The sequence below is a fragment of the Acomys russatus genome, chromosome 5 (genome assembly GCF_903995435.1).
Source record: "Acomys russatus chromosome 5, mAcoRus1.1, whole genome shotgun sequence".
In the NCBI taxonomy this organism is placed as follows: Eukaryota; Metazoa; Chordata; class Mammalia; order Rodentia; family Muridae; genus Acomys; species Acomys russatus.
The window spans coordinates 62955486-62982935 of record NC_067141.1 but is presented as its reverse complement, the minus strand read 5'-3'; the positions used below and the strand labels follow the sequence as shown (position 1 = coordinate 62982935).

Sequence of the window (27450 nt, the reverse complement as noted above, 5' to 3'; positions counted from 1 at the left end):
GCCTTTGCCCAGCAGGGAACACCCCCTGCATAAACTTTGTTTCCTAACTAACTGTGCTTGACATCTCAGGGCTGAAATGGAGCTGCTAGGAACCATTCCGCTTGCTCTCCTGATTTCTGTGACTTGCCTTAGCCTCCTTTCAGTGTGGGCAAAAATGCACACTGCGGGGAGACTGCCCCCTGGCCCAACTCCACTTCCCATTATTGGCAATATACTGCAATTAAACCTCAAGAACCTCCCTGCATCTCTCTCCAAGGTAAGGGGCTTTCATCCTAGGGTGTTTGCTTCCAGGTTAAATGCTCATCTCTTAACTCTGCTCAGACCACACAGTGCTGGCTGTCTTACTGCTTTCTTTCTTAGTGCCACGTACCACATAGGCTCTTCGGGGTCTCTTTTGGTATTACAGAAATACAAGTAATCCTTATTCTTTCAGGGCTGTTTAGTTTAGAGCGGCTAGTGGGAGATACTAGTTGGCTTCTGATAAGAAGATTCTAGAATCAGAACAGAGTTTAAATGAAAGGCTGACCCCGTTAGTAACACCAAAAGGCAAGCTTGGCAAATGTAAAGTGTATATTGTTATTTTATACTAAATTATCTGTGGGAAGCTCTGTGGATTCTCTTTCTAAGGAGGACTCTTTCTCTCCCTAACACTCTCCAATAATACAGCTCAGCCTGGCTGCCCTGGCTATCGTAGAAGTGATAATATCTCCATGAACTCACTGTGTAAAGCTATGTTCTTCAAGATGGAGAAACTGCATAAATATTTCTCTGATTATAAATCTTTACACAAGTCTGGACGTGGTGGTGCATGTCTTTAATCCCAGTACTCAGGAGGCAGAGGCAGGCAGATTGCTGTGAGTTTGAGACCAGCCTGGTCTACAAAGTGAGTCCAGGACAGCCAAGGCTAACACAGAGAGACCCTGTCTCAAAAAACCAAAAATAAAAATAAATAAAAATAAATCTTTGCACAAAATGTCTTTTAGATCCTGGGATTTTTTTTTTTTTAAGATTTATTTACTATGTATATAATATTCTGCCTGCACGCCAGAAGAAGGCACCAGATCTTATTATAAATGGTTATGAGCCACCATGTGGTTGCTGGGAATTGAACTCAGGACCTTTGGAAGAATAGTCAGTGCTCTTAACCTCTGAGCCATCTTTCCAGCCCAATCCTGGGAATAATAATGTATAACAGCAGAAAAATCCCCTCCCTTGGCAAGCATTTTCTAAGACGGGTGACTCAGAATGAAAACAAGTCCTGTATTTGCACGTTTGCTGTAGAAGACAACACAGATGAAAAAAAGTGAACATTTTCTACTTTAAAATTTTTGATCTATCAAGACAGGGTTTCTCTGTGTAGCCTTGGCTATCCTGGACTCACTTTGTAGACCAGGCTGGCCTTGAACTCACAGAGATCCACCTGCCTCTGCCTCCCAAGTGCTGGGATTAAAGGTGTGAATCACCTCACCCAGCAACATGCTTTACTTTCAAAACTGTATTTTACTACATTTAGTGTGTGTGTGTGTGTGTGTGTGTGTGTGTGTGTGTGTGTGTGTGTGTGTGATTGAGAGCACACGCCATGGGCTTGCATGTGGGAGCTAGAATACAGCTTGAAGGCTTTGATTTTTCTCCTTCTACTATGAAGGTTCCAAGGATCTAACTTAGGTCATCAGACCCTTAGCTGCTGAGCCACTCATTGGCCCAACTTTACTTTTTGAGCACAGGGAATTTTATAGTGTGAGTGAGCCCCAGATACAAAGGATTCCCCTGCTCCTACCAGTGCATGGCTCCATCTGTTCACATCCTAGACGAGGGGAACCTTCTTTTTTTTTTTTTTTTCTTTAATTATAATTTTTTTCTTTATTTATTTAATGTATATGCGTGTCTATCTGCATGTACATCTGCAGGCCAGAAGAGGGCATCAGATCCCATTATAGGTGGTTATGAGCCATCACATGGTTTCTAGGAATTGAACTCAGGACCTCTGGAAGAGCAGGCAGCGCTCTTAACTACTGAGCCATCTCTCCAGCCCCAGGGAAACCCTCTTTATAATTAAGGTACTGCATAAATTCATCAGTATCATCCAGAGCTCAAAGTTTACATTTGCTTTCTCTCTGTGTGCCTTCTCTGGACTTGGACAACTGTATGCTGGTATGTATCTGCCTTTAAAATGTCAGAACGTTCTAGAAACCCCTTGTGCTGTCTTGGCAACCTCAGCTCTTCCACTGTCTCCATACTTTTGCATTTTCTGAGATGTCATATTGAGTCATACACTATGTGGCCTTTCCCAGTTGGTTTCTTCTGCTCAATAACAAGCATCTAAAAATTCCTCCTCGTCTTTAATGGTTTAGCAGATCATTTCTGTATGAATCACCACAGTTTGTGTATTCATTCACCTTTGTCAACTACAGATAAGGTGACTGTAAACATCCATGTATAGCTCCTTTGAGATCTCAAGGACATAGAGTTGATCCATCCTGTGCTTAGTTTTGTTAAAAAAAAAAAAAATGCCAAATAAGGTGACAGATAAAGCCATAAAGTTAACCTGAGAAATGTACATTCTATGAGAAGGGACCGGTCCGGTGCTCTGTCACAGAGAGCGCTGAGTAGTGAATAGGCATGTGCAGGGGCTCAGTGCAGTTGGAGTAAGGATGTGGCCAGGAGTAGGCCATCGAGCTCAATGCAGAAGAGTGGACCCGTAATACTTCCAGGGCTGCTGTAAGAGCATCAGCTTCTTTCTATTCCAAGACAGGATGCCAGAGCTTTTAGATGGAGTGGCATAGCACAACCTACATGGCTCAATGGACTCATAGTTAGGGGTAGATTTTAAAGGTGATGAGGGAGGCAGGCCACCTGTGCAGCGATAACCCAGGGGAGATGAGGGTGGTTTGGACTAGTGTAAGAACAGAGGAGGTAAGGCAAGCTGGCTAGATTCTAACTGTATCCGGAAGACAGTCGACAGGTTCTGTCCACAAGCTTGATGAGAGGTACAAGATAAAGAATTAAGAACGATCGCTAAGTTTCAGCAGAGCAGGTTGCTACGGAATAAGATGGGAGAGACTGTGGAAATGTTTGTTTATTTGATCTTGGGGAGAGAGAATGTATGCAAAGTTCGGCCTTAGGCATGTTGCTTCAAAGACCTACTAATTATTAGAGTCAATCTGCAGGCAGGCAATTTAACACAGGAAACTTTAATTTTAGGGGCTTAGCACAAATTTACATTTGTAAAATTTGGGGGTCAGAATGTACTTTAAGCCATGAAATTGGATGAGATTATACTGGAATGGAACAGACTGAGGCCTAATCTCAAGAGCACCCCAATAAAGGGGTCAGCCAGAAAGAAGTCTCAAGGGGAACTAAGCAGGAGGAGCCACCGGGAAGTGAGGTGTCCCGGAGCCCAAAGGAAAGATACATGAGCTGTTCTAATTATGCCAAACACCATTAGCTGGTAAAACAAAATGAGACTTAGTGAAGTAGAACTTTTAAGGGAGCTTCAGAAAAGAAGGTTCCAGCACAGTTTTGTCAGTAAGGGCATATGCTGAGGTTACAGGGAGGAGTGGGGGAGACAAAGTAAACATAGCAGATTTGACAACTTTTCAGAGCTGTGCTGTGAAGGACCATTTCTTACACGGTAGCGCGAGGGACTTAGAACCCAGTGCACACGTTGGGAGTTGCCCACCCTCACCATAGTCATTTATAGTAACAGAAAATACCCACATGGGCACAGGTTCCAGTAAGTGAGTAGCTACCACGGCGGATGCAGGTGGTAACTCACTCCTTCCCATTTTCTCAGGAAGACAAAAAGAAAAAGACTCAAAGAGGGGTTGGGCGAGGAAGCCCCAGCAGGCTGTATCCCAAAATGCAGAAGTGCTCCCTACAACGGTAAACTCCATCTGTGAAGATAGAAAACAGAAGTACAAAAGGACAGACTTATCCACCATTTGAGTGGAAGCTGGGAGGTTATTAGAGAACCAAAGGAGAAAGGGAAGAAAAGGAACGAAGAAGAAAACCCAGGGAGCCAGAGAAAACAATGAAGAAGTTGTGAATTCTTTGAGTCTCTTAGAGAGAAGAATCACAAACAAGAAAACCAAAAACAACAAACAGAAAGCCAGGGAATCCTCATAAACAGATGGGTCTGAGGGGAGTCAAAGCTAGAGCCCTGAGCTCTATCTCTATCCGCAAAATTGGTTTTTAAATGTGATTTTATTTCTGACTAATTTGTTTGGCATTTGAGCTCTCATGTAATTTCAAGTGGCTGCTTTGGACTGTACTACAGGGCCCTAAAGTGCATTTGAAAAGAAATCATCCTAAGTCAAAGACTATGTCCGAGCTCCATTTTCCCATTTGGAGCATTGCGACCATCGTCCTCTGTTTATACCTGACAATGAACTTTTCTCTAAGCCCCTCCCAGCTGCTTCCTCTGCCTCTTAGACTTTGGGGAGTAATTTGATTTTGGTCCAGTTTTTGAGACAATAGAGTATCATGTAGGCTGGCCTCAAACTCACTACATAGCAAAGAATGACCCAGAACTCCAATCCTGCCTCCACCTACTAAGTGCTAAGATTATAGGCACATGACACTGCCCCTGGCTTAATCTTTAGTCTTTATTTTATGCATCTTTTTTTATTATTATTATACTGGGCTGTAGAAGGCCACTTTTATGCAAATATACAATATGCTGTGACCACACCCTGCCCATATCTCACTGGTCGCCCATTTACTTCCCTTCCCCCTCCCATTAATCCCCTTATCCACCTTGACAGTTTCACTTCTACTTAACGTATCTGTACATACATGATTTTATATGACTGTATAAGATATAGAACGCACCAATGAGAGAAAACAAGCTCAAGTTTTAAACAAGTTATTGACACACAAACTTAAATTATCTGCATGTTGGGCCTGAGGGAATGCTTTAGTGGATAAAGCTCTTGCCAAGTGTCTGTGAGGGCCAGCATTCCCATCCTCAGAACCCATTAAGCCTGGCATAGTGGTGTAAATCTGTTACCCCAGTATTCCTTCAGTGACATGGAAGATGAAGACAGGAAACTCCCCAGAAGTTTGTGAATTAGCTTGCCTGGCATATACAATAGTGTGGCAAACCACAAAAAGACTCTGTCTCAAACAAGGTATTAGGCCAAACTTATGCCCAAAACTATCCTTTGACTTCCACACATATGCCATGAAATGTGCAGCCCCCCCATATTCTCGCACACACACACACACACATCATATATACACATGTGTGTACATATATATGTATGTATGAACACAAGTTTTCTATAAATTTTGGGCGAGGAGGGATGTAGGTCAGGGTCATAGATGTGGTTTCCAGCATCCCCTGAGGCTGACTTAATTAACTTAATATGACTATCTCCAGTTGCGCTGGTTTTCCTGCAATGACATAGCTCTGTTCTTCTTTATGACTGAGAAAAATATTCCACTCACCATGTGTTTTATTAAGTTCTTCTTTGGCACCCAATACCACATTGTTTATCACTGTCATAGAATTATACATCACTGGACTACAGATGTCATTTATCCGGCTTTTAAAATTTTTTTTCACATGTATATTCATTGTACATGGTACTGTGTTAAATATGGACATTTTTATTCATTCATGGATAGAATGTATGATGAATATGTCCCATCACTTCCATTAAATTTTAAATTCTATTGTGGCTCCTGGGGTGTACAGTGTCTGACACAACACAGATGCTTAGCAAATATTTGCTGGGTAAGGTTGCATATGCAAATGAAGGAATAAAATAGACTGGACACTAAGGTTATATTCCTAAAGTGAGCCTGACGGAGCAAAGGCCAAGCTCTGTCCAGAGCTCTTACTTACAAGTTTCCAATAAAGAGATTTCACAACACTGTTTACGCAAGTGCTCTGTCTCCTTCCAGCTGGCCAAAGAGTATGGACCTGTTTACACTCTGTACTTTGGATCCTGGCCTACTGTGGTCCTACACGGATATGACGTGGTGAAAGAAGCTCTACTCAATCAAGGTGATGATTTCCTTGGGAGAGGACCTCTTCCCATTGTCGAAGAAAGCCAGAAGGGACGTGGTATGTTTCAAACCAAAATGCAGGTTAACTTCCCTTAACACCTGAATATTTGGGGGAAAGAGATCTGACTGCTAACTTATTTCATGCCTGTTCTACACTTAGCGACTAACCATGCGATTGCAATCCTGCAATGGGATTTCAATGCAAATGCCCCAGTGTTATCACAGATTACATAGTTGAGAGGCATAGTTCCCAACAAGACTAGCCTCACTACAAATGCCAGGTCACTCACGCTAAAATTTAGGAGGCTCCCATGGCTGCTTCAGGTTCAGTCATTTGTACAATAATTCATAGGACTAAGGAAGGTGCTAGGCTTAGAACTACAATTTCATTACATACTGAGCCGATATGCAGGGCAGCTCTTGGAGGATCCCAGTTGCAGAGGCTTTAAAGAGTGAAGCACATCTGGGAAGCTCACCTTTATTTAGCCTTGGTGTTCAGAGTGTAGCTTGATGGACCTGGTGTATGTGTGTGTGTGAGTGTGTGTGTGTGTGTGTGTGTGTGTGTGTGTGTGTGTGTGTACATGCTCATGTGTGTATGTTTGTGCATGTGTGCATGTATGTATGCCTATGTGTGTACATCTGTGTGTGTGCATGCGTGTGTGCGTGCATGTGTGTGTGTGTATACATATAGAGGCCGCAGGTCATATGTCATCCTTGCCTTTTACTTTGTTTTTTGAGTCAGCATCTTTCACTGAACCTGCAGCTTGCCAATTGGCTAGGCCGTCTGGCCTCAAGCCCCAGGAATCCTCCTGCCTCTGCCCCCTCCCACTCCCGTGCTAGAATTATACGTGTGCATCAGTACACCCAGCTTTTTATCTACTGGGGATCTAAGCTCAGACTCTTGTGTCTCATGTTTGTGGAGTAAGCACTTGGCCACCAGAGTGGTTTCTCCAGCTCATGAATCTCTGGTCACATGTCTTAACTCTGTCTGCAGAGCCTCTTATGCTCTCTTGAGGTTGGAAGTTCAGGGTCATATCAAGTGACTAAACCCTTTCAACTTAGCTGGTCTTTGACATAGATAGGCCTCGTCTCGGAATTGTTCAGGGCTCAGTACAAATCAGTTCATTAGTATAAACTTGGACACAATCTAGAACATCTACAGTGACTGAAAGAAAGGCTTCTTATGCCCAGGAAACCCATGGGATCTAGAAGCTCAACAAAGAAAAAGAAGAGGGCTAGTGAGATGGCCCAGAGGTTAAGCGCACTGACTGCTCTTCCAGAGGTCCTGAGTTCAATTCCCAACAACCATGTGGTGGCTCACAACCATCTAAAAGAGATCTGATACCCTCTTCTGGCATGCAGGTATACATGAAATCAGAGCACTGTATATATAATAAATAAATCTTTAAAAGAAAAGAAGAAGAAGAAGAAGAAGAAGAAGAAGAAGAAGAAGAAGAAGAAGAAGACAAGGATGAAGACCAGATCATAATTTCATTGCCCATGAGATTCTGTAGCTCCTTTGAGATGACCATCAAGTCGGGCTAAGTCACCTGAAAATTAATTCTGGGAACATGACAGAACTAAAACAAACAGGAGAAGCTTTTATAACAGGAGTGGATACTTAGAGGCCTGGGATTGGAGAGGGGCAGTCCTTGGAGCCCAGCTTCACATGGGCGAAGGGTGGCACGGTGGCATCGACAGCAAATAATGACTAGATGTGGCAACTGCTGTGACGTTAGTAATGGCCTGGAAGATGAAGAAGGAGGATGAGGGATAGTCTATGAGTAGCCATGACAATCACAGTCACATGCCATTCTCAGTTGCATAGAGATTCAGAGATTCAATTTAATTCTTGTATTTCAAGACTTAGATCTGTGTCACACATTCCTTTAAGTATATCAAATGTTTGTTCGGTTTTTAGTTTTTCAAGACAGGGTTTCTCTGTATAACAGCCCTGGTTGTCCTGAACTTACTTTGTAGACCAGGATGGCCTCAGATCCATCTGCCTCTGCCTCCTGAGTGCTGGGATTACAGGTGTGTGCCACCACCACCTGGCCTAAGTGTATCAATTTTTATGCAATAAAAGGAAAGCCAAGAGACTCTCTCAAGTCGTTTCAAATTATAAACATTGAATCACAGATACATAACAATAATTCATTTCAAAATATATTACGAACCCCTGCATGCATGTAATGCAGTATGCTAGCCATGCAAGGGGAGTCCCCTGCCTGCATGTAATGCAGTATGCTAGCCATGCAAGGGGAGTCCCCTGCCTGCATGTAATACAGTATGCTAGCCATGCAAGGGGAGTCCCCTGCCTGCATGTAATGCAGTATGCTAGCCATGCAAGGGGAGTCCCCTGCCTGCATGTAATGCAGTATGCTAGCCATGCAAGGGGAGTCCCCTGCCTGCATGTAATGCAGTATGCTAGGTGTGCAAGGGGAGTGATTTGGGGCCATTCTCGTTTAAGATCAAAGTGCATTTGTCCAAATAAAGCAGCAACCAAGCCTTCCTTTGGACAAAACAAGTTGATTGCATTGACTATTTGTGTCTTTCTCTGTTAATATTCTTCATTTTTTGAGACTAATATTATCACATCATTTCTCCCTTCCTTTTCCTTCTTCCAAAGCCTCCCATATACTTCTTGTTCTCTTTCAAATTCATGGGCTTTTTTCTCATTAATTGTTGTTACATACATTTGTGGGGTGTGAGTAGGTGGGATACACCTAAATACATAAGCACAACCTGCCCAGTCTGAATAATGTTGTATGTGTGTATGTGCTTTCAGGGCTGACCATTTGGTATTGGATAACCAATTGGCGTGCCCTTCTTTGGGAGAGTGTTTCTCCCATTCCCAGCATTCCTTGGTTGCCTGCAGTTCTTCTTGTGAGCTTGAGGTCTATGGTCTTTCCCTGGTCCATGTTAGCGTGTCTATTGGTGCTGTCCGTGTTCAGGTCATGGTTATCAGACATGCTAAAACTTTGTGGGCGTAGATTCTGACATTCTTGGAGATATAATATCACAGAAAACTCCCTGTTCCACCCCCTCTTCCAAAATGATCCCTGAGTTTTAGGTACAGAGTTGTGTTGTAGGTATATCAGTTGGGACTGGGCTCCACAACTCTGTACTTTAATTGGTGGTGGTTTTCTGCCGTGGTCTCTATCTGATGCAGAGGCATTTCCTTGGTGAGAGGTAAGGACCACACTTGTCTGTGGATATAAGTACAAATATTTAAACTGTTGTTAGGGATGATGCTGACTTAGTGAAATTGCCAACATGCCTGATTTCTCCAGCCCTGAGTAGCTGACTAGACTTCCATGCCAGGCATGATTCCCCTCTTGCAGAGTAGGTCTTATCCCGACTATAGAGCTGTTGGTTATGACAGACTATGCATGCTCCTTCTGCATCTTTATGGCCATTACTCCATCTGTTCACTGTTGTGGTTGCTAGGCATCGTAGATGGACAGGACTAGTTTTGCTTCCCTCCTTTGGAAGCTTGCATGGTGCCTTCTGGTATCACGAAAGCCAGTCTCCAAAGAAGAAGCTTTCACATCAGTGACAGCTCAGGGGCTCCCGAGCTTCTCTGTTCATTTCTGACTGGATGTAGAAGCAGCTGGCTGGATTCAGCTGAGGTGGGGGGCAAGTTACTGGCAGAAAATTCACACTTTTTGCAAAATTGGCTTGCAATTTTTCTATAAACTTCCCTTACTGCCCCTTAACCTGAATGCGGTGTGAAGGAAACAATGAACTCTTCCTACTACAACCTCATGTGAAGAAAAACCTGACAACCTTGCCATTCATTAGTGTTTCCTGTTTCCTTCTGTCTTAGTTCCCTACTTCCGCCGTAACAACACAACAACAGTAAGGTGGTTTAAAACAAAAGAACCTTTTCCCATAGTAGAGATTAAGGATGTGAAATCAAGGTGCTGGCAAGTTGGTTCCTTTTGTGAGCTGTGGAAGAGAATTGTTTCTCCACTGCCCTCCATCTCCTGGTGGTTTTCTGGCAATCTTCGATATACCTTGGCTTGTAGCCACATCACCTTAACCTCTGCATCCATGTTCATATGAAATATCTCTCTCTCTCTCTCTCTCTCTCTCTCTCTCTCTCTCTCTCTCTCTCTCTCTCTCTCTCTCGATAATCATATTGAGTTAAGGACTACCCAATGTGTAGTGAGAATTTTTGGAAACACATAAATGTTATAGGAATATGTTTCTGTTTTAATCCCAAGTGTGGGCTATGGAGTTGCTTCAGATTGTCCACAGCACCTGACTATGATTTGCCTCACACTCTAAGAGGGGCATGATTTTGCAAGCTGCAGATAGTTTCTGCAAATATATGACAGTTGGGATTCTGGGGACACTTGAGAGGGTATATAAATGTTAGAGCCCTGAGAGGGGCTGTGGTAGCTGCTCTTCCTCCTGCTGCTGCTGTTGCTGTTTCTAGTTGCTATTGGTTGCGGTTTGTTGCAGTTTGTCGAGTGGTCATACACAAAGAAATAAGAAGAAATTGGATATCCTGGGGAGCAGGGACTGCCTCTGACATGAACTCTGCTGCCCGCAATTTGATCACTTCCCCTTGGTGGGGAAGCCCCGTGGGCACACAGAAGAAGGGGATGCAGGCTATCTGTCTGGATGAGACCTGATAGGCTGTGGTCAGATAGTGAAGGAGAAGGATTGTGCCCCGCCCCCTGCCCCCCCCCCCCGTCAGAGGTCTGGAGGAGGAGAATAGGGCAGAAGAGGCAGGAAGGGTGGGAATGGGAAGATATGAGCAAGGGTATGATAACAATTGGAATGTAACATGAATAAAGTTATAATAAAGAATTTTAAAAGAAATATATTGTATATCCTGTCAGCAAAGATCAACCCTGCCCCGAAGAAACGTGATCCTCATAATCCACAGGAAGTAGTCTAGTGATAATGATGCCCCCTTTCCCCTCTACCCTTTTTTCTCCCCTACCTAGTGTTGGGGAGTTAGAATAGTGGAATAAGGATGGAGAAGAGTGGTAGATAAAAGAACCCAATAAGTCGCCAAAAAGTCCAGCTACACCAATGACCTCATTCCAACTTGATTATCTCTGTGAAGACCCTGCCCAAGTCAGGTCACAACCACAGATATTGGGGCTTAGCTTACCAAAGTATTTGGGGGGAAGGGAACAATTCAAAGAACAGTATCTTGCTACATGAAGTATCTGCTAAAATACGACTGGCTTTCTGATGTCTTGTAACAACTATAATACTGCTAAAGATTGCTGCAGTGTGTATAAAACCAATCAAGTTATTGAAATATTTCCTGGTAATTACCTACTCAATATTTTGCCTACCTCTTTGACCTTTAAACATTTATATCATTGCTAGTGGCAGCCATTCAAACCTTTAGTTTGTTCATTTAATCCCCCAAATTAGGAGCCATTGCTGTTCACTAAAATGCAAAGTTAAGGGCCAGCGAAGTGGCTCATGGGGGACAAGTGCCACCCAATCGTAACAACTGTGTTTGATCGCGAAATCTGTCATGGAAGCAGAGAACAAACTCCAGCATTATCTTTCCACCACATGCATACCATAGCATACATGTGCCTGCACCCATCACACACGCACAACTGCAATAAAAACAAAAATAAATAAGTAAATGCACAGTTTTTAAAAAATGCCCATCTCTACAGAGACTTGCAGGTTTCACAAAGATGGATCATATTCCGGTGGTTAAATTTTTTTTAATTTAAATAACCTATTCATTCAGATTACATCTCAATTGTTATTCCCTCGCTTGTATCTTCCTGTTCCCCCTCCCTCACTCTTTCACCTTATTCCCCTCCCCTAAGCCTGTGACAGAAGGGGACCTCCTCCCCCACTATATGATCACAGACTATCAGGTCTCATCCTGATAGCCTGCTTACCCTTCCTCTGAGTGCCACCAGGCTCCCCATCAAGGGGAAGTGATCAAATAGGGGGCACCACAGCTCATGTCAGAGTTAGTCCCCACTCTCCACAGAACTGTAGAGAATGTGCTGTCAATTGGCTATATCTGAATAGGGGGTCTAGGTTTACTGCATGCATTGTCCTTGGTTGGTACAGTAATTTGAGCTGACCCCCCCCCCCAGGTCCAGATCCAACAGCCTTGATGGTCTTCTTGTAGGGTTCCAGGGCCCTCTGGGTCCTTCCATTTCCCCATTCTCCCATATCTTTCTCACCTGGAGTCTCAATAGGAAGTCCCAGCATCTATCCCAATCCCCTGCTAAATGAAGACTCTCAGAGGACATCCCTGTTGGACTAGTGTCAAATTATAAGTGAGTATATACCATCTGTATTTTTCTGGGGCTGGGTTAACTCACTCAGGATGATCATTTCTAGTTCCATCCATTTACCTGCAGTTTTCAAGATTTCCTTGTTTTTAATAGCTGAGTACTATTCCATAGTGTTAAATGTACCACAGTTTCTTTATCCATTCTTCAACTGAGGGACATCTAGGTTGTTTCCAGATTTCTGGCTATTATGAATAAGACTGCTATGAACATAGTTGAGCAATGTCCTTGTTGTGTGGTGGAGCATCTTTTGAGTATATTCCAAGGAGTGGAATAGCTGGGTCTTGAGGTAGCCCTATTCCCAGCTTTCTTAGAAAGCGCCAAATTGATTTCCAAAGTGGTTGTACCAGTTTTCACTCCCACCAGCAATGAAGAAATGTTCCCCTTTCTCCACATCCTTGCCAGCATGTGCTGTCACTTGAGTTTTTGATCTTAGCCATTCTGATGGGTGTAAGATGGAATCGCAGAGTCATTTTTATTTGCATTTCTCTGATGACTAAGGATGTTGAGCATTTCTTTAAGTGTTTCTCAGCTATTTGACATTCCTCCGTTGAGAATTATCTGTTTAGTTCTGAGCCCCATTTCTTAATTGGGTTATTTGGTTTGGTGATGTTTAATTTCCTAAGTTCTTTATATATTTTTTATATTAGCCCTTTGTCAGATGTAGGGTTGGTGAAAATCTTTTCCCAGTCTGTAAGCTGTCGCTTTGTTCTGTTGACAGTGTCTTTTGCCTTAAAGAAGTTTCTTAGCCTCATGAAGTCCCATTTACTAATTATTAACATTAAAGGAGCCTGGGCTGTTGGTGTTGTGTTCAAGAAGTGTCTCCTGTGCCGGTGAGTTCAAGGCTCTTCCCACTTTTTCTTTTAACCGATTTAGTGTCTCTGGTCTTATGTTGAGATCTTTACTCTACTTGGACTTGAGTTTTGTGCATGGTGATAAATATGGATCTACTTGCATTTTTCTACATGTAGACATCCAGTTATATCAGCACCATTTGTTGAAGATGCTATCCTTTTTCCATTGAATAGATTTGGCTTCTTTGTCAAAAATCAAGTGTCCATGTGTGTGTGGATTTATTTCTAGGTCTTTGATTTGATTCCATTGATCAACCAACCTATTGCTATGCCAGTACCATGCTGTTTCAATTTCTGTTGCTCTATAGTACAGCTTGAGATCGGGGATGGAGATTCCTGTGGAGGATCTTTTATTGTACAGGATTGTGTTAGCTATTCCAGGTTTTTTGGTTTTCCATATGAAGCTGAGAATTGATCTTTCAATGTCTTTAAAAAATTGTGTAGTATTTTGATAGGGATTATATTGAATCTGTAAATTGCTTTTGGTAAGATGGCCATTTTTACTGTTAATTCTCCCAATCGACAAACAAGAGAGATCTTTCCATCTTCTGATATCATTTTCAGTTTCCTTCTTCAGAGATTTAAAGTTTTTTTTCATACAAGTCTTTCACTTGCTTCGTTAGAATTACACCTAGATACTTTATATTACTTGTGGCTGTTGTGAAGAGTGTATTTTCCCTATTTCCTTCTCAGCATGATTGTCATTTGTATACAGGAAGGCTACTGACTTTTTTGAGTTAATTTTGTATCCAGCCACTTTGCTGAAGGTGTTTATCAGCTTTAGGAGTACTCTGGTGGAATTTTGGGGGTTACTTATGTACACTATCATATCATCTGCAAATAGGGATAATTTGACTTCCTCCTTTCCCATTTGGATCTCTTTGCTCTCCTTTTGTTGTCTTACTGCTCTGGCCAGAACTTCAAGAACTATATTGAAGAGATATGGAGAGAGTGGGCAGCCTTGTCTAGTCCCTGATTTTAGTGGAATTTCCTTGAGTTTATCTCCATTTAATTTGATGTTGGCTATTGGCTTGCTGTATATAACCTTTATTATGTTTAGGTATATGCCTTGAATCCTTGATCTCTCCAAAACTTTAAACATGAATGGATGTTGGATTTTTGTCAAATGCTTTTTCAGCATCTAAGGAAATGATCATGTGGGTTTTTTCTTTCAGTTTGTTTATATGGTGGATTACATTGATGGATTTTCATATATTAAACCATCCCTGCATGCCTGGAATGAAACCTACTTGGTCATGGTGAATGATATCTTTGATGTGTTCTTGTATTTGGTTTGCGAGTATTTTATTGACTATTTTTCCATCAATGTTCATGAGAGAAATTGGTCTGAAATTTTCTTTGTTGGGTCTTTGTGAGGTTTAGGTATTAAAGGGACTGTAGCCTCATAGAATGCGTTTAGTAATGTTCCATTCATTTCTATTTTGTGGAGTAGCTTGAAGAGTATCCTGGTAATTTTTTTAACACCTTAAATTTTTTTAACACCTTAAATTTTTTTAAGTTTTATTTTATGTGTATGTGTGTTTTGCCTACAGGTATATCTGTGTGCCACTTGTGGATAAACAATTTATTGTACAGATGAGCAATATGAGAATTTCCAGCCCCTTTAGGATAATAGTCATCAACTGCTGAATCAAAGAATGATTTTTTTCCTAGAATACATTCACTGTGGGGATAGGGAAATAGAAGATTTCTGAAGTTTGTGTTGTGATAGCCTTGACTTCAAGTACCAGATGGTACGCTGAGCCCAAATGTCCTTCACGTAGCTCATTATTACAATCAGTCCCTAGAAAGTACACTGCCCTCTGCCTCTGCCCTACTCCTGGCATATATGCCCAGCCAGGAGAATCCAACCTTCTGTCATTTGTGTGCTCAGAAGATAAACAGTGTAAAGATCCTCTCACAATAATTAGACTAGGTCCTCTCCATAGTAATGCATTCAAACCAGCTAAAAACAAAGACACAAATAGAGCAGGGGTAGATGAATAAGGAAGATGAGGAGGGTGAGAAAAATAAGGGTGCCAAGCAACACGGAGGGACTCAGTGTGTCCAGAGACCAAACAGTGCAAAGGTTAAGACTTTCATGTCAATATTACTCAAAATTTGTTTTCAAATAATCTAGAAACTCTATAGATTTAGAGAAAGGAGGGAAGGAACTACTTCGGAGATGTCTATGGTGTCAATATGGTTTGTCCTCAAGGGTTTCTGAGCGTCTACTTGGCTCCCAGATGAGCCGTGTGAGCCTTTTAAGAAAGGCTGGAGAGAAATCACTATAGAAATTGAGAGTGTGGCCCCAGAAAAGGACAGTGGCCCTTTGCCTTTGGCCTCCTGTCTGCAGGGGTGATTTCTCCAGCTGACACTCTTCCTTTGAGACCTCATTCTTCTCAAGGCCATCCCAGAGCTGAGCTGATGCTGTCACCATGCCTTGACTCCACAACTAGGAGCTAAATAAACTTCATTTCCCCATCAAACAGCCTCTCCTTAGGCTGCTCTGTTCTCACCCCTGCACCACTCCCCACCACCATCCCCTCCGCCTACTCCGCTCTTGTCAGAGTCTCCAGCCTGGCTTCTAACTAAAGGATGACTTTATACGCCTTCTCCCCTCCTCCTCCCGAGGACTGGGGTTATAGGCCTGTGTCACCGAGTCCCGTTTTATGCAATTCTTGCTAGGTCTGTGTGGTGAAGGCAGGGAAGACATGAAGATGCCCCTGAGATTTGGGTTGGACAGCCCTAGAAACCGGTGGTGCGTTAAAAGACATAGGAAATCAGGGTACATGTCTGGCTTGCTCCCCACTCCCCACCCTCATCCCCCGCCAAGAAAGGGTTTTTTTCTCGTATCCCTGGCTGTCCTGGAACTCAGAGTGATTTGCCTGCCTCTGTCCTGAGTGCTGGCATTAAAGGTGTGCGCCATTATCGCCTAGCCATATCTGGCTTTGTACAGAGGAAGAAATTGAAAGTCACTGCCAAGGCCCGTGCGGCATTCCATCTCCTTGTTTCATCTTTTTTTTTTTTTTCCTTCAAAATATTTACTTATATTTTTTTGTGTGTGTGTGTATGCCGGCATGAGCATTTGTGTACCACCAGCATGCCCGCATAAGCCAAAAGATGACACCAGATCACCTGGAACTAGAGTTCCCGGGGATTGTGAGCCACCTGATGTAGATGCTGGCAACTGAACAGCAGCAGGTCTCTTGCGAGTGCAACCAATACTCCTAACCATGGAGCCATCTCTCCAGCATGGTTTCATCCTATTTCAGCAAGGCAGATATTTGCAGATTGTAAATTCTGAGGAAAGAAGCAGAATTCCTATGTTGAAATACTGTTTCCACCGTATTTATCCTCTAATACAGAAAAAAACACACAGAACAAGCACAGGTTAGAGACAGGTTAAGTGTCCAAACACAACTCCGTGAATCATGTGACAGTTTTGACCGTGTTTTTGTTTTGTTTTTGAGACAGGGTTTCTCTGTGTAGCCTTGGCTGTCCTCGACTCTCTTTGTAGACCAGGCTGGCCTCAAACTCACAGAGATCCACCTGCCTCTGCCTCCCGAGTGCTGGGATTAAAGGCATGGCCACCACACCCAGCCTTTGATCAGTTTTGTTTTTTTTTTTAAATAGAGCCAAACAAAAGTCCCTTCCACATCTGGGCCCGTTCTTCACCCACCACCTCCTACAACCCTCCTTTTCATTTCTGCCTCATTTTTACTGTAGCTTAGATACCCATTTTCTATGACAGACATTGCAATTAAACTGCACCTCATGTGCTCCGAAGGGCCAGCTCTCCAGCCCAGTCAGGGCAGACGAGAGAAGAGAGCTGTAGGGGAATCTGCCTCTGTGATAGGAGGGGGCACTTCCTGTTCTGTTTCCTGTCCCAGGAATCATTTTCAGTAACGGAGAGAGGTGGAAGCTCATGCGGCGCTTCTCCCTCATGACGCTGAGGAACTTTGGGATGGGGAAGAGAAGCCTGGAGGAGAGGGTGCAGGAGGAAGCGCAGTGCCTTGTGGAAGAATTACAGAAAACAGAAGGTGAGACCTCCGGCCTGTCCCCAGTCCTTGCTCCTCCTTTCAGAGTCCCTTGGCCCAAGCTCTGCCCTGTCTATGAAGATGTCAACCAGAACAGAGACATCCCCAAAGCTCTTAGTTAGGCATCCGAAATGCTTTCGGCTGGATTTAATTTCTAACCATGGCACTTTAATTAGATGTACATTTGGACAAATAACTAAACTTTCCTAAGATGCAGTTTCATTATTTGAAAAAAATCAAGCTGCAATTCAAACTCAATAGAAAGATTTAACGATGCAGTGAAAACATTTGCATAACATTCAATATATTATAAATGCTCTATAATATAACTTGTTGCCATTATCATAAATACATGTAATAACAAAATGTGTCACCATTATAGTGTAATGCTAGATAGAGCACATAGTATCACATGCTGTAACAGTTTAATAGACATGCTAATAACATATGTACTGTATATGTGGGTATATACATGTTTAATCCATATGACTAGAAAATGTTTGCATCCTAATAAAAGAAGTTTAGGGGAATAAACCATAAGTATATGCTTGAAAAGAGGCTAGTTCTTGAAATCTTAATTTTGGATGCCTAGAATGCTCATTGTTAAGGCATTGGAACTATAGCTTGGTGGAAGAGGCTTGCCTGGTATGGGCAAGGCCCTGAGTTCAAATCTTAGCACTGCAACCAGCAGGCCTCAGGGTTGAAATCCTTTCCCCCCACCAGCTCAGCCTTTTGACCCCACCTTCATCCTGGCTTGTGCTCCCTGCAACGTGATCTGCTCCATCCTCTTCAACGAGCGTTTCCAATACAACGACCAGACATTCCTCAACCTCATGGATCTTCTAAATAAAAATTTCCACCAGTTGAACTCTATATCATGCCAGGTAAGACCCAGGTTCTCCTGTGTTTGTCACTGTTGTCACTGGTCTACTCAAAGCCGACTGCAGAGTAAAAGGCTCTGGGCTCCCTTGGCCTGTGAGCAGAGTGCCCTCCCTCTGTGCATGCTGAGGAAATGGGTAACATTTAGCCCAGCAACCAGGGAAGTTTGCCCTCTGCTTGCTCCAGCTGGTCTGATGGGAGTGTTGCTTAGTCATAGACACTTGTCTAATGTTTGGAAGGCCATGGATTTGATGCCCTATACTACAAATGAAAGGAAGGGGAAAAAAAGAAGACAAAGCAAAGGAAGGAGGAGAGAAAGGAAGAAAGGAAGGGTGGGAGGAGGGAGGGAGGAAGAGAGGAAGGAAGGAAGGAAGGAAGGGAGGAAGGAAGGAAGCAAGGAAGGGCATTCCCAGTCATTTCTACTGAAAGCCACTCAGGACCTTTCCCCTCCCTGACTGTGAGATTGCGTAGCAGTAGGACAAGCCGTAGATAGGAGGGGCACTCCTCTCCGCATGTTGCCTGCCCCTTCTCCCCTTCTGTTCACTCGCCACACCACTCCTCACACATGAGGTTTTAACAGTTCCTGTGTTTGCTCTTTTTTTTTTTTTAGATGTACAATCTATGGCCAAAGTTCATGAAGTATCTCCCTGGAAAGCATAAAGCAGTCATTAAAAGACTTGATGAGGTTAAAAATTTCATTCTAGAAAAAGTGAAGGAGCATCAAGAGTCCCTGGATCCTGCTAACCCTCGGGACTACATTGACTGTTTCCTCAATAAGATTGAGGAGGTACAGCACCTGGGGCCCTCTTCCCTTCCTGTATGTTAGCTCGCATGAAGATGCAGGGAAGCAGTCACACATGAAGGTCATTGTAATTCTGGTACTGTATGGATTGCTGGATGAAGGGTATGAAACAAATACACTATAAATAAACTGTAAGCGACGCCATGCATACTTAATAACAGCTGTTGCCTAGCATGCGTCCTCTGAGTACCATCGGACACAAAACAGTGCAACTAGAGAAGACAATACCGTTCTGTAGTCACATCCAGAGCTCCAGATCTCAAAGCAGTTTCTGAGCTCCGAGCACTAGCACTGTCCATGTGAAGAGTTCCCCAGCTACGTAGATGAGAGGGAAAACAGCAGTCACTTCTGTCGTAGGTACACACGCATCCACAGTAATCAGCTTTACCCTCTGAGAGGGCCAGGTTCCCTAGAAAAGACATCTGAGAAAAGAGTACTGCTGTCCCCTCCACTGCTCACAGAGTTCCCCGAGCTAGTTACCAAGGAGGTCCACTCCAACAGCCTGTTCATCCCTATGACTGTCAGGGGGAACCATGTGTTTTTCTGGGACAAAGAAAACTATCAAAGTGTCATAGCACTCACCTTTAATCTCAGCACTCAGGAGGCGAAGGCAAGTAAATCTCTGTGAGTGTGAGGCCAGCCTGGACCACAGAGCAAACAAGCACCACTAACAATAGTGAGTGTTATAGAAGAGCCATAGAGCTTGGTAGAAAACCAGAAGCTGGCCAGGCATGCAGCAGTGACCTTCCTAACTGTGCTCAAACAGAGCCTATCAGCTAGTCTCTTTCATTAAATACACGGCACAAGAACTTATCATTTGCCAAGTGTTTGCCTATGCGAGCCACTGTTCTGAGCACTTCCTGCACATTAGCTCTCCAGTCTCTGCCAAAGCCTTAGGAGACTCATGGGAGAGATCCGGTACCACGTCAGGAGGACACATCCGTACCTTGGCTAACCTGGGATTCGAGCCCCTAAGATCCAACTTCATGACTTACTCCTCTGTTCACAGCAATAGTGCAGCATACAGAAGGGATCCTGTTAAGAGTACAATCTTGCCAGGCAAGGTGGCAAACACCTTTAACCCCAGTACTCAGGAGGCCGAGGCAGGTAGATCTCTGAGTTCAAGGCCAACCTGGTCTACAGAGTGAGTCCAGGGCGGCCAGGGCTACACAGAGAAACCCTGTCTCAAAAACAAACAAAGAGAGCGAAAAGATGGGATCGTGGGTGGTGGGGCTTTAAGCAACTGTTACCTCCTCTTGGGCTCACAGGGCTCATAACTCTACCACCTGCAGGAGAAGCACAGCCTGAAATCTGAGTTTGATCTGGAGAACTTGGCAACCTGTGGGTCTAACTTGTTTACCGCGGGCACTGAGACAACCAGCACCACCCTGAGATTTGGACTTCTGCTCCTTATGAAGTACCCGGAGGTGCAAGGTGCCTGGGATGAGGCGGCAGTGTTGACAAAGGGGCGTGTGTGCCATGATTCATGGGAAGGCCTTTGCTTTTGAGGAACAGATTGATTGTGTCCCACGGTCCTACTAAGGAGGAGAGAGAGACATTTGGAGACTGAAAGGTTTCCATTTAAGGTCAAAACTAGCACTTAGGAATCCCAAGCCTCATATGCTACAAGAAGAGACAAAAGATGAGCTGTAACTGAGCAAAAGGTGTAGTGGGTTCCCTGCCGAAGTCACACTCAGACCTGCCAACACCTGGCTGTGTGACCTCACATGAACTCTTTCATCTTGCAAGCTTCTATTTTACCACCTTAAAAATGCACCAAAGATTCTTAACACACACACATATATAATCTTATTAGCATATGCTAATTACATGTAATGATGGACTTCATCGTGGCTTTTACATGCATGTATATAACATATTTAGATCCTATTCATGTCTCTCATTCCCATTCCTGCTGACCCCATCCTCTCCCAGACAGTCCCCTAGCTGCCTGGTTTTGGTTTTTGATTTGGTTTTATGTGGGTGTGTGTATGCCGATGAGTTTACTTAGGGCTGTTTACAGGGCATGGTGAGGGGTCGCTGACAGGGCATGGGTGAGGGGTCACTGACAGGGCATGGTGAGGGGTCACTGACAGGGCATGGTGAGGGGTCGCTGACAGGGCATGGTGAGGGGTCGCTGACAGGGCATGGTGAGGGGTCGCTGACAGGGCATGGGTGAGGGGTCACTGACAGGGCATGGTGAGGGGTCACTGACAGGGCATGGGTGAGGGGTCACTGACAGGGCATGGTGAGGGGTCGCTGACAGGGCATGGGTGAGGGGTCACTGACAGGGCATGGGTAAGGGGTCACTGACAGGGCATGGGTAAGGGGTCGCTGACAGGGCATGGTGAGGGGTCGCTGACAGGGCATGGTGAGGGGTCGCTGACAGGGCATGGGTAGCCTACCATTGGCCACACCACTGAAGGAAATTCTCCGTCCTGCAGCAACCACTAACTGCCTGTGGATTATCAGGTGGGGCTCAATCATGATTTTAAAGAGAAATTCAAAAAATTAGTTTGTAGTTTGTAGTGAGAGCTGGAGCATCTTGAGCCATTTCTCAGAGCACAAGCTGTAGGATGTCCGTATTTACTGCTCGACAAGAAGCAGCTGCCGTTCCCACGGGAGACTTGCGGAAGTGAGGGTAGCTGATGAGGATTCTCCCAGCAAAAATAGGATCAAACATGTCCCTCTGTGGCTAATGTGCTGGGACTCACAAGATCAGTTGGACCCGCCTGGGCCTTTCTCTAACCACAGTGGCCACTGTGCACGCTCCTGCTCCAACCTTTGTCTCCAACAAACAGCCACATCTTTGGGATGCCCAGCAACCCAGGGCTCCCTAGCAACACACCTTTGAGCCCCAGCAACCCCTCCACCCCATGCCAAAGTCTTCTCTAGGCCACTTTCTATCATTCTTTGAAAAGTATTCCCAGGTCTCCTGAGAACATAGGCCTGAGTAGCCCTCACAATGTCCCTGCAGCCAAGATTCACGAAGAACTTGATCGCGTGATTGGACGCCACCAAAACCCCAGCATGGCGGACAAGGTGAAGCTGCCCTACACTGATGCCGTGCTGCATGAGATTCAAAGGTTCATCACTCTCCTTCCTTCTAATCTGCCCCACGCTGTGGTCCAGGACACAAGATTCAGAGACTATGTCATCCCCAAGGTTAGTGTGTTGGGCAGTGGCTCTCAGGTCTCTCTCACAAAAACCAAAACCAAAACAAACAAAAAACAACAACAACAAAAACCAGAGAGAGTCAGAGACACCCTGTCACCACCTCTGGAGCCTTGTCTCTGACCGGAAGCTTCCCAGGCCCTTCCTACCCTCACATCGAATGTATTAAATGGCAGTGGCTTTGATGCTAAGAAGCTCACCTGATTTTTCATGGTAGATTTTAAAAAGGGCGTCATTGTGTTTAATCCTGACTTTCAGTTACTCAAATAGTTAGGCCCTTGCTGCCCCAACAGTCAATCTGTGCATGCCAGGGATGCAGTAAGCCTTCTGAATTTACATTTAAATGGCTCCATAGCACACAAGGTAGAGAAAAGACACCAAATGTGACCAAAACACTGCCAAACCCGAACCATCCTTCCTGTCTTACAGAGATGAGGGCAAAGGTTCGCCAAGGTGTGCATGTACACCACTGACACTACACACAGAAACACTCCAGCAGTCTGAAACCAGGGTACACACCATAAGAAAAGCCCAGGGGCTCTGTGGGTGAGAGCACTCGGTGCGCATGCCCAAGGACCTGGGTTCAGATCTCAGCACGCATGTAAAGTACTGGGCACGGCATGCACATGTGACTTGCACCGTGGCAGGCTAGGGACAGGAGGGTCAGTGGGCCTTCCCTTCCCTTTCAATAGAGCAGGTTCTCACCATACTGCCCAAGCTGGTCTCCATGTTCCAGCCCTTCAACCTTCTCCCCGGTGTGCTGAGGTTACAGGTGCACACCACCAAACCAGCTAAGAACAGTTTTCATTAATAAAAGAAATTACAAGAAAAGGGTACTTAGGGCTAAGCAGGAAGGTTGTAAGAGTCTAAAGATTTAAAGATATTCTCAGTTATGATTTTTTTAAGTTTAGAGTGCTAAATTATATATATATATATATATATATATATATATATATATATATATATATATATATATATATATATATATATGCGCTAGGAAAACAAGTTATCTCCATAAAATTACCTATCTATATTACACATACAAAATGTATTTCTATTATGTATTTTAAAATAACCGTATATTTTTCTAGGATCAAACTAACAGATTCCGATTTTGATATGGAGTTTTTAAACAATGAGTGATAGGAGCTGGGTGATGGTGGCACAAACCTTTAACTTCAGCACTTGGGAGGCAGAGGCAGGGGGATTCTGAGTTTGAGCCCAGCCTGATCTAAAGATGGAGTTCCAGGACAGCCAGGGCTACACAGAGAAAACCTGTCTCAGGGGAGTGGAGGTAGAGACTAAACACAAATCCACAATTCTTTTTAACTTATTATACATTGTATTTATTTTTATTTATAGTTATTATGTTAGTAGTTAATGAATCTATAAAAATATACCCATAGAATGTAATAAACTAAAAGTAAAAAATTAAAGAATTCATGTTTTAATTTATACTATATTGACAAGATGTTTAAGAAAAGCTGGGGCAGGGGGAGTGTGGGTGTGTGTGAGACAGGGTTTCACTGTGTAGCCTTGGCTGGCCTAGAACTCACTATATAGTCCAGACTGGCCTGGAACTGGTGGAGCCCTGCCTTAAGGGTGCCAGTCTTGCTGATAGCTGTAAGTAGGAAGATCTGCTGAAGGCTGTGTGACAACAGCTACGGAAGGTCAAAGCACCCGAAAAACATCCCAAGTGCTAAGAACTTAGCTGCTGTGTAGGTTTTCCTCAAAATAAGCCAGATGTTGAGGCACACACTTATATCCCAAACATGTGGCAGATAGAGGCAGGAGGATCAGGAGTTCAAGGCCAGCCTCAGTTACATCATGAGTTTGAGACTCTGGCTCAAAGCACAAACTAAAAGAGTATATTTTATATTTGAGGGTTATATTTGAGTCGAGGACAGCCAGGGCTACACAGAGAAACCCTGCCTCAAAAAACCAAAAATAAATAAAAATACTAGTATTTCTATAAAGTGGAATATTGTGCAAGCTACACAAGGCCTGTGTGGGAACAGTAGGCTGTGTCTATCTTTTTTCACTTCATAAAGCATCTTCCAGAGTGCAATTATAATCTGGTAATAGTGATTACATCAAGCTAGAAGCTAGTGACAAGTCAGTACAGGAAAAATAAGAAGGGGCCAGTGGGATGGCTCAGCAGGTCCAGGTGCTTGCTGCCAAGTGATGATCTAAATTCAGTCCTGGAATCCACATGGTGTCAGGGAAGAACTGCCCTCTGTTCACGTGCCTCCACATGCACACCATGCATGAGGATATAAACAGATACATGTCCAAAAAAAAAAAAAGAGAGAGAGAGAGAGAGAGAGAGAACAGGTGAGAAACATTTTTTTCTTTTTTCTTTCTGGGTTTTGAGACAAGGTCTCTCTATGTAATAGCCTTGGCTGTCCTGGACTCACTTTGTAGACCAGGCTGGCCTCAAACTCACAGAGATCTGCCTGTCTCTGCCTCCCGAGTGCTGGAATTAAAGGCGTGCACCACCATTGCCCGGCTTGAGAAACATTTTTACTTTACACTTTTCTGCATGTTTTGGTATTGCATTATCATTTCCAAATCTTGCCCAAATGTTTAAAGAAACACAGAGTCAAGCTGGGTGCTCCATGACCAGCTAGAGCTTCATTCAGGCTCTGACTGTGCGGCTTGCCACAAGCAAGCGTTTCTCCTTTCTGAACCTCAGCTGCCTTGTTTATACAGTGTGAGCCAAAAAGCATCCGCTCTAGTCAGCTGGCATGAGAGTTAAATGAGATTTATAAACAGTTCAGCAGTGTCGGGCAAATGCGAGGCTTCCAGTGTAAACAGTGGTAAGCACCATTAACATTTTGTCATTTAAGCTGGAGCTTCTTGAACATTCCCTCCTATACCCCCTTTCCACCAGGGAAATTTTGGCTTTTGTATACAGGTTTACAAAATAAGTATACACATTAAACATTTCCTGGTGACAAGTCATAAATTCATTTTTGACTTATGTATATTTTTGCTATATGTATAATTTTACAGTGTACTAAAGGCAACAAAATTTGCATACTGATGAGATGGCTGTGTTCTTAGTTTTATATCAAGAACGAAGGAAAACCTGAGAAGTCTTTGTTTTCCATAATTAAACGATTGTTTCTATAAGATCAGAAAACTCTGTGTGTACAGGAAGAGCATTGCAATCTCCAGTACTCAGTAGTCTTGAGTGACGTGGCAGCCTGCTCGGTGCAGTGCGCGTGCTGCGTTCAGAACAAGGCTGCAGTGAAGCTGCACGGCGCAACACATGTGACCCCTGCCTGAAATGCCTTAGATTCTTTACATGTTTGACTTTGATTACATTTTTGGTTCTTGTGAATTCAGAAACTGTTTACTGTTGCTAGCTCACGTGGCAGTTCCCACTCTCAATGTTCGCTTTATAGTGCTGTGATAAAACACTGTGACATAGTAGCTCAACCCTAAGACAGTCACAGGGGGAGCGTGTGAGTATTCCTCCTATTAACTCCACGGTCACTCAGTCTTTTGCCGGCTTGTGTGCTGACCCGTGCATGGCCAAGCACCACCCTGCTCTCCATCTCTTGGCCCCAGGGCACCACTGTACTCCCATTACTATCTTCCATCTTGATGGATCATAAGGAGTTTCTCAACCCAGAGAAGTTTGACCCAGGACACTTTCTGGACAAAAACGGCTGCTTCAAGAAGACAGACTACTTTGTTCCTTTCTCCCTTGGTAAGTACACATGTCTCAGGCAATTTTTAGCTTCGCTGAATTAGGTCATAAGTAAGCGACCCACTGATGCAAAGTCAACTGATAAAACTGTTGTTACTTCCCAAGTCCAGGTAGAGACATTTAAGTCTATATACCAGTCACATCGGCTGCAGGATGCAGGCATTGTTCTGTGGGCTGGTATTGCAAGTTTTTTTTAAAAAGATGTATTTATTTATTATTATGTATACAGTGGTCTACATGGACACCTGCAGGGCAGAAGAGGGCATCAGATCACATTATAGATGGTTGTGAATCACCATGTGGTTGCTGGGAATTGAACTGAGATCCTCTGGAAGAGCAGTCAGTGCTCTTAACCTCTGAGCCATCTCTCCAGCCTTCCAAAACACAGATATAAATGTTTTCATTTTTTAACTGTTAACACATTAATCTCCTGGTCCTCAGAGCCAGAGTCCATCGAAGGACCTCCATCTTCTTCTGTAGAACGTTGGCCTCGGCTGTGTTTGCTGTAAGGCCGAAAAATGACTTGGCTTTGCCAGGCAGTCTTCTTTCCTGTTGTTAGTCCGTGCGCTTATTTGAAAGAAAAAAAAAAAAAAAAGCAATTTAAGGAGTTTGAAGGTGTAGTAGTAAATCAGTTGCCTACAGTGTGTAAAGCCTGCAAAAATAAATCAATAAATAAATATCAGTAAGTTTAACATGCATTGTTTCTGATGCCAAAGATAATAAATGTCCAATGTAAAAACTCCATAAATTCCTGTACCTGGAGTTAGAGCTGAGCTGTCTGATGTGGGTGCTGGGAACAGGACGCAGGCTGCCTGCAGCAGCGGTGTGTGCTTTTAACCCCTGAGCCCTGTCTGTAGGCCCTAGCGTGCCCTGATGAGACCTAATTGCCTGTCCTCCAGAGAGTCCTGGTTGGCATTTTCAGTGGTTCTCGGCTCTCCTTTGAGGGTGAAGAGAACTGATGTGGTGCTCTCTCCTCCCAGGGAAGCGTTCCTGTGCTGGCGAGAGTTTGGCCCATATGGAGCTCTTCCTGTTCTTCACGGCCATTCTGCAAAAGTTTTCCCTGAGGTCTCTGGTGGAGCCAAGGGACCTAGGTATCAAGCCTGTTGCAACCGGCCTTCTCAATCTGCCTCCACCTTATAAGCTGTCTCTTGTTCCTAGATAAGAGTTCATCCCTTAAAAGAAAAAAAAAAAAAAAAAAGAGTTCATCCCTTTAATCACTCAAATCGAAGTATTTGTTCTCTTTTTCTATAAAGTCTCTTTATTCTAAGTACTTCCCAGGCCAAAAACATTATTCCTTAAAAGCACATGGACACTTGTTTCAATCTACAAATTCCTTGACATGAAGGTCTGGGTCCTGAAAGCTCCCAGGACACAGGCAGTGTGTCCATGTTCCTCGACAGTTCTATAAACCAGGCCCCAGCAGAACTGACAGCAGGCCCCTGAGACCCTTCATCAGACACCTCCAGCCAGCAGCAGAGGTCATCTTCTGTGGCTTTGGAAATAGACTAATTTTCTGCCATTGTTTCAATAGAGAAATTAATATAATGCCTATATACATTTTCCTATTCTCACTTAAAAGCACTTATACAATTTGTGTCACATTCATAAAATAAATTCTTACCCCAACAATAGAGTTTCTTTGTATGTTTGACTTTCTTTCAAGTCTCAAAAA

The 27450-nt window shown here is 43.7% G+C and overlaps 1 protein-coding gene across 1 annotated transcript; it reads left to right on the top strand.

Annotated features, from left to right (window-relative positions):
* The first annotated feature begins 55 nt into the window (after positions 1 to 55).
* LOC127189619 (cytochrome P450 2C23-like) lies at positions 56 to 26976 on the top strand. Its single transcript, XM_051146616.1, is given in 11 exon segments — positions 56 to 191; positions 194 to 231; positions 233 to 256; positions 5908 to 6070; positions 17059 to 17208; positions 17929 to 18089; positions 18695 to 18871; positions 20179 to 20320; positions 21864 to 22051; positions 25637 to 25778; positions 26759 to 26976. Coding segments are annotated over 11 exon segments (1482 nt in total). The 5' UTR covers positions 56 to 76; the 3' UTR covers positions 26941 to 26976.
* The last annotated feature ends 474 nt before the right edge of the window (positions 26977 to 27450 follow it).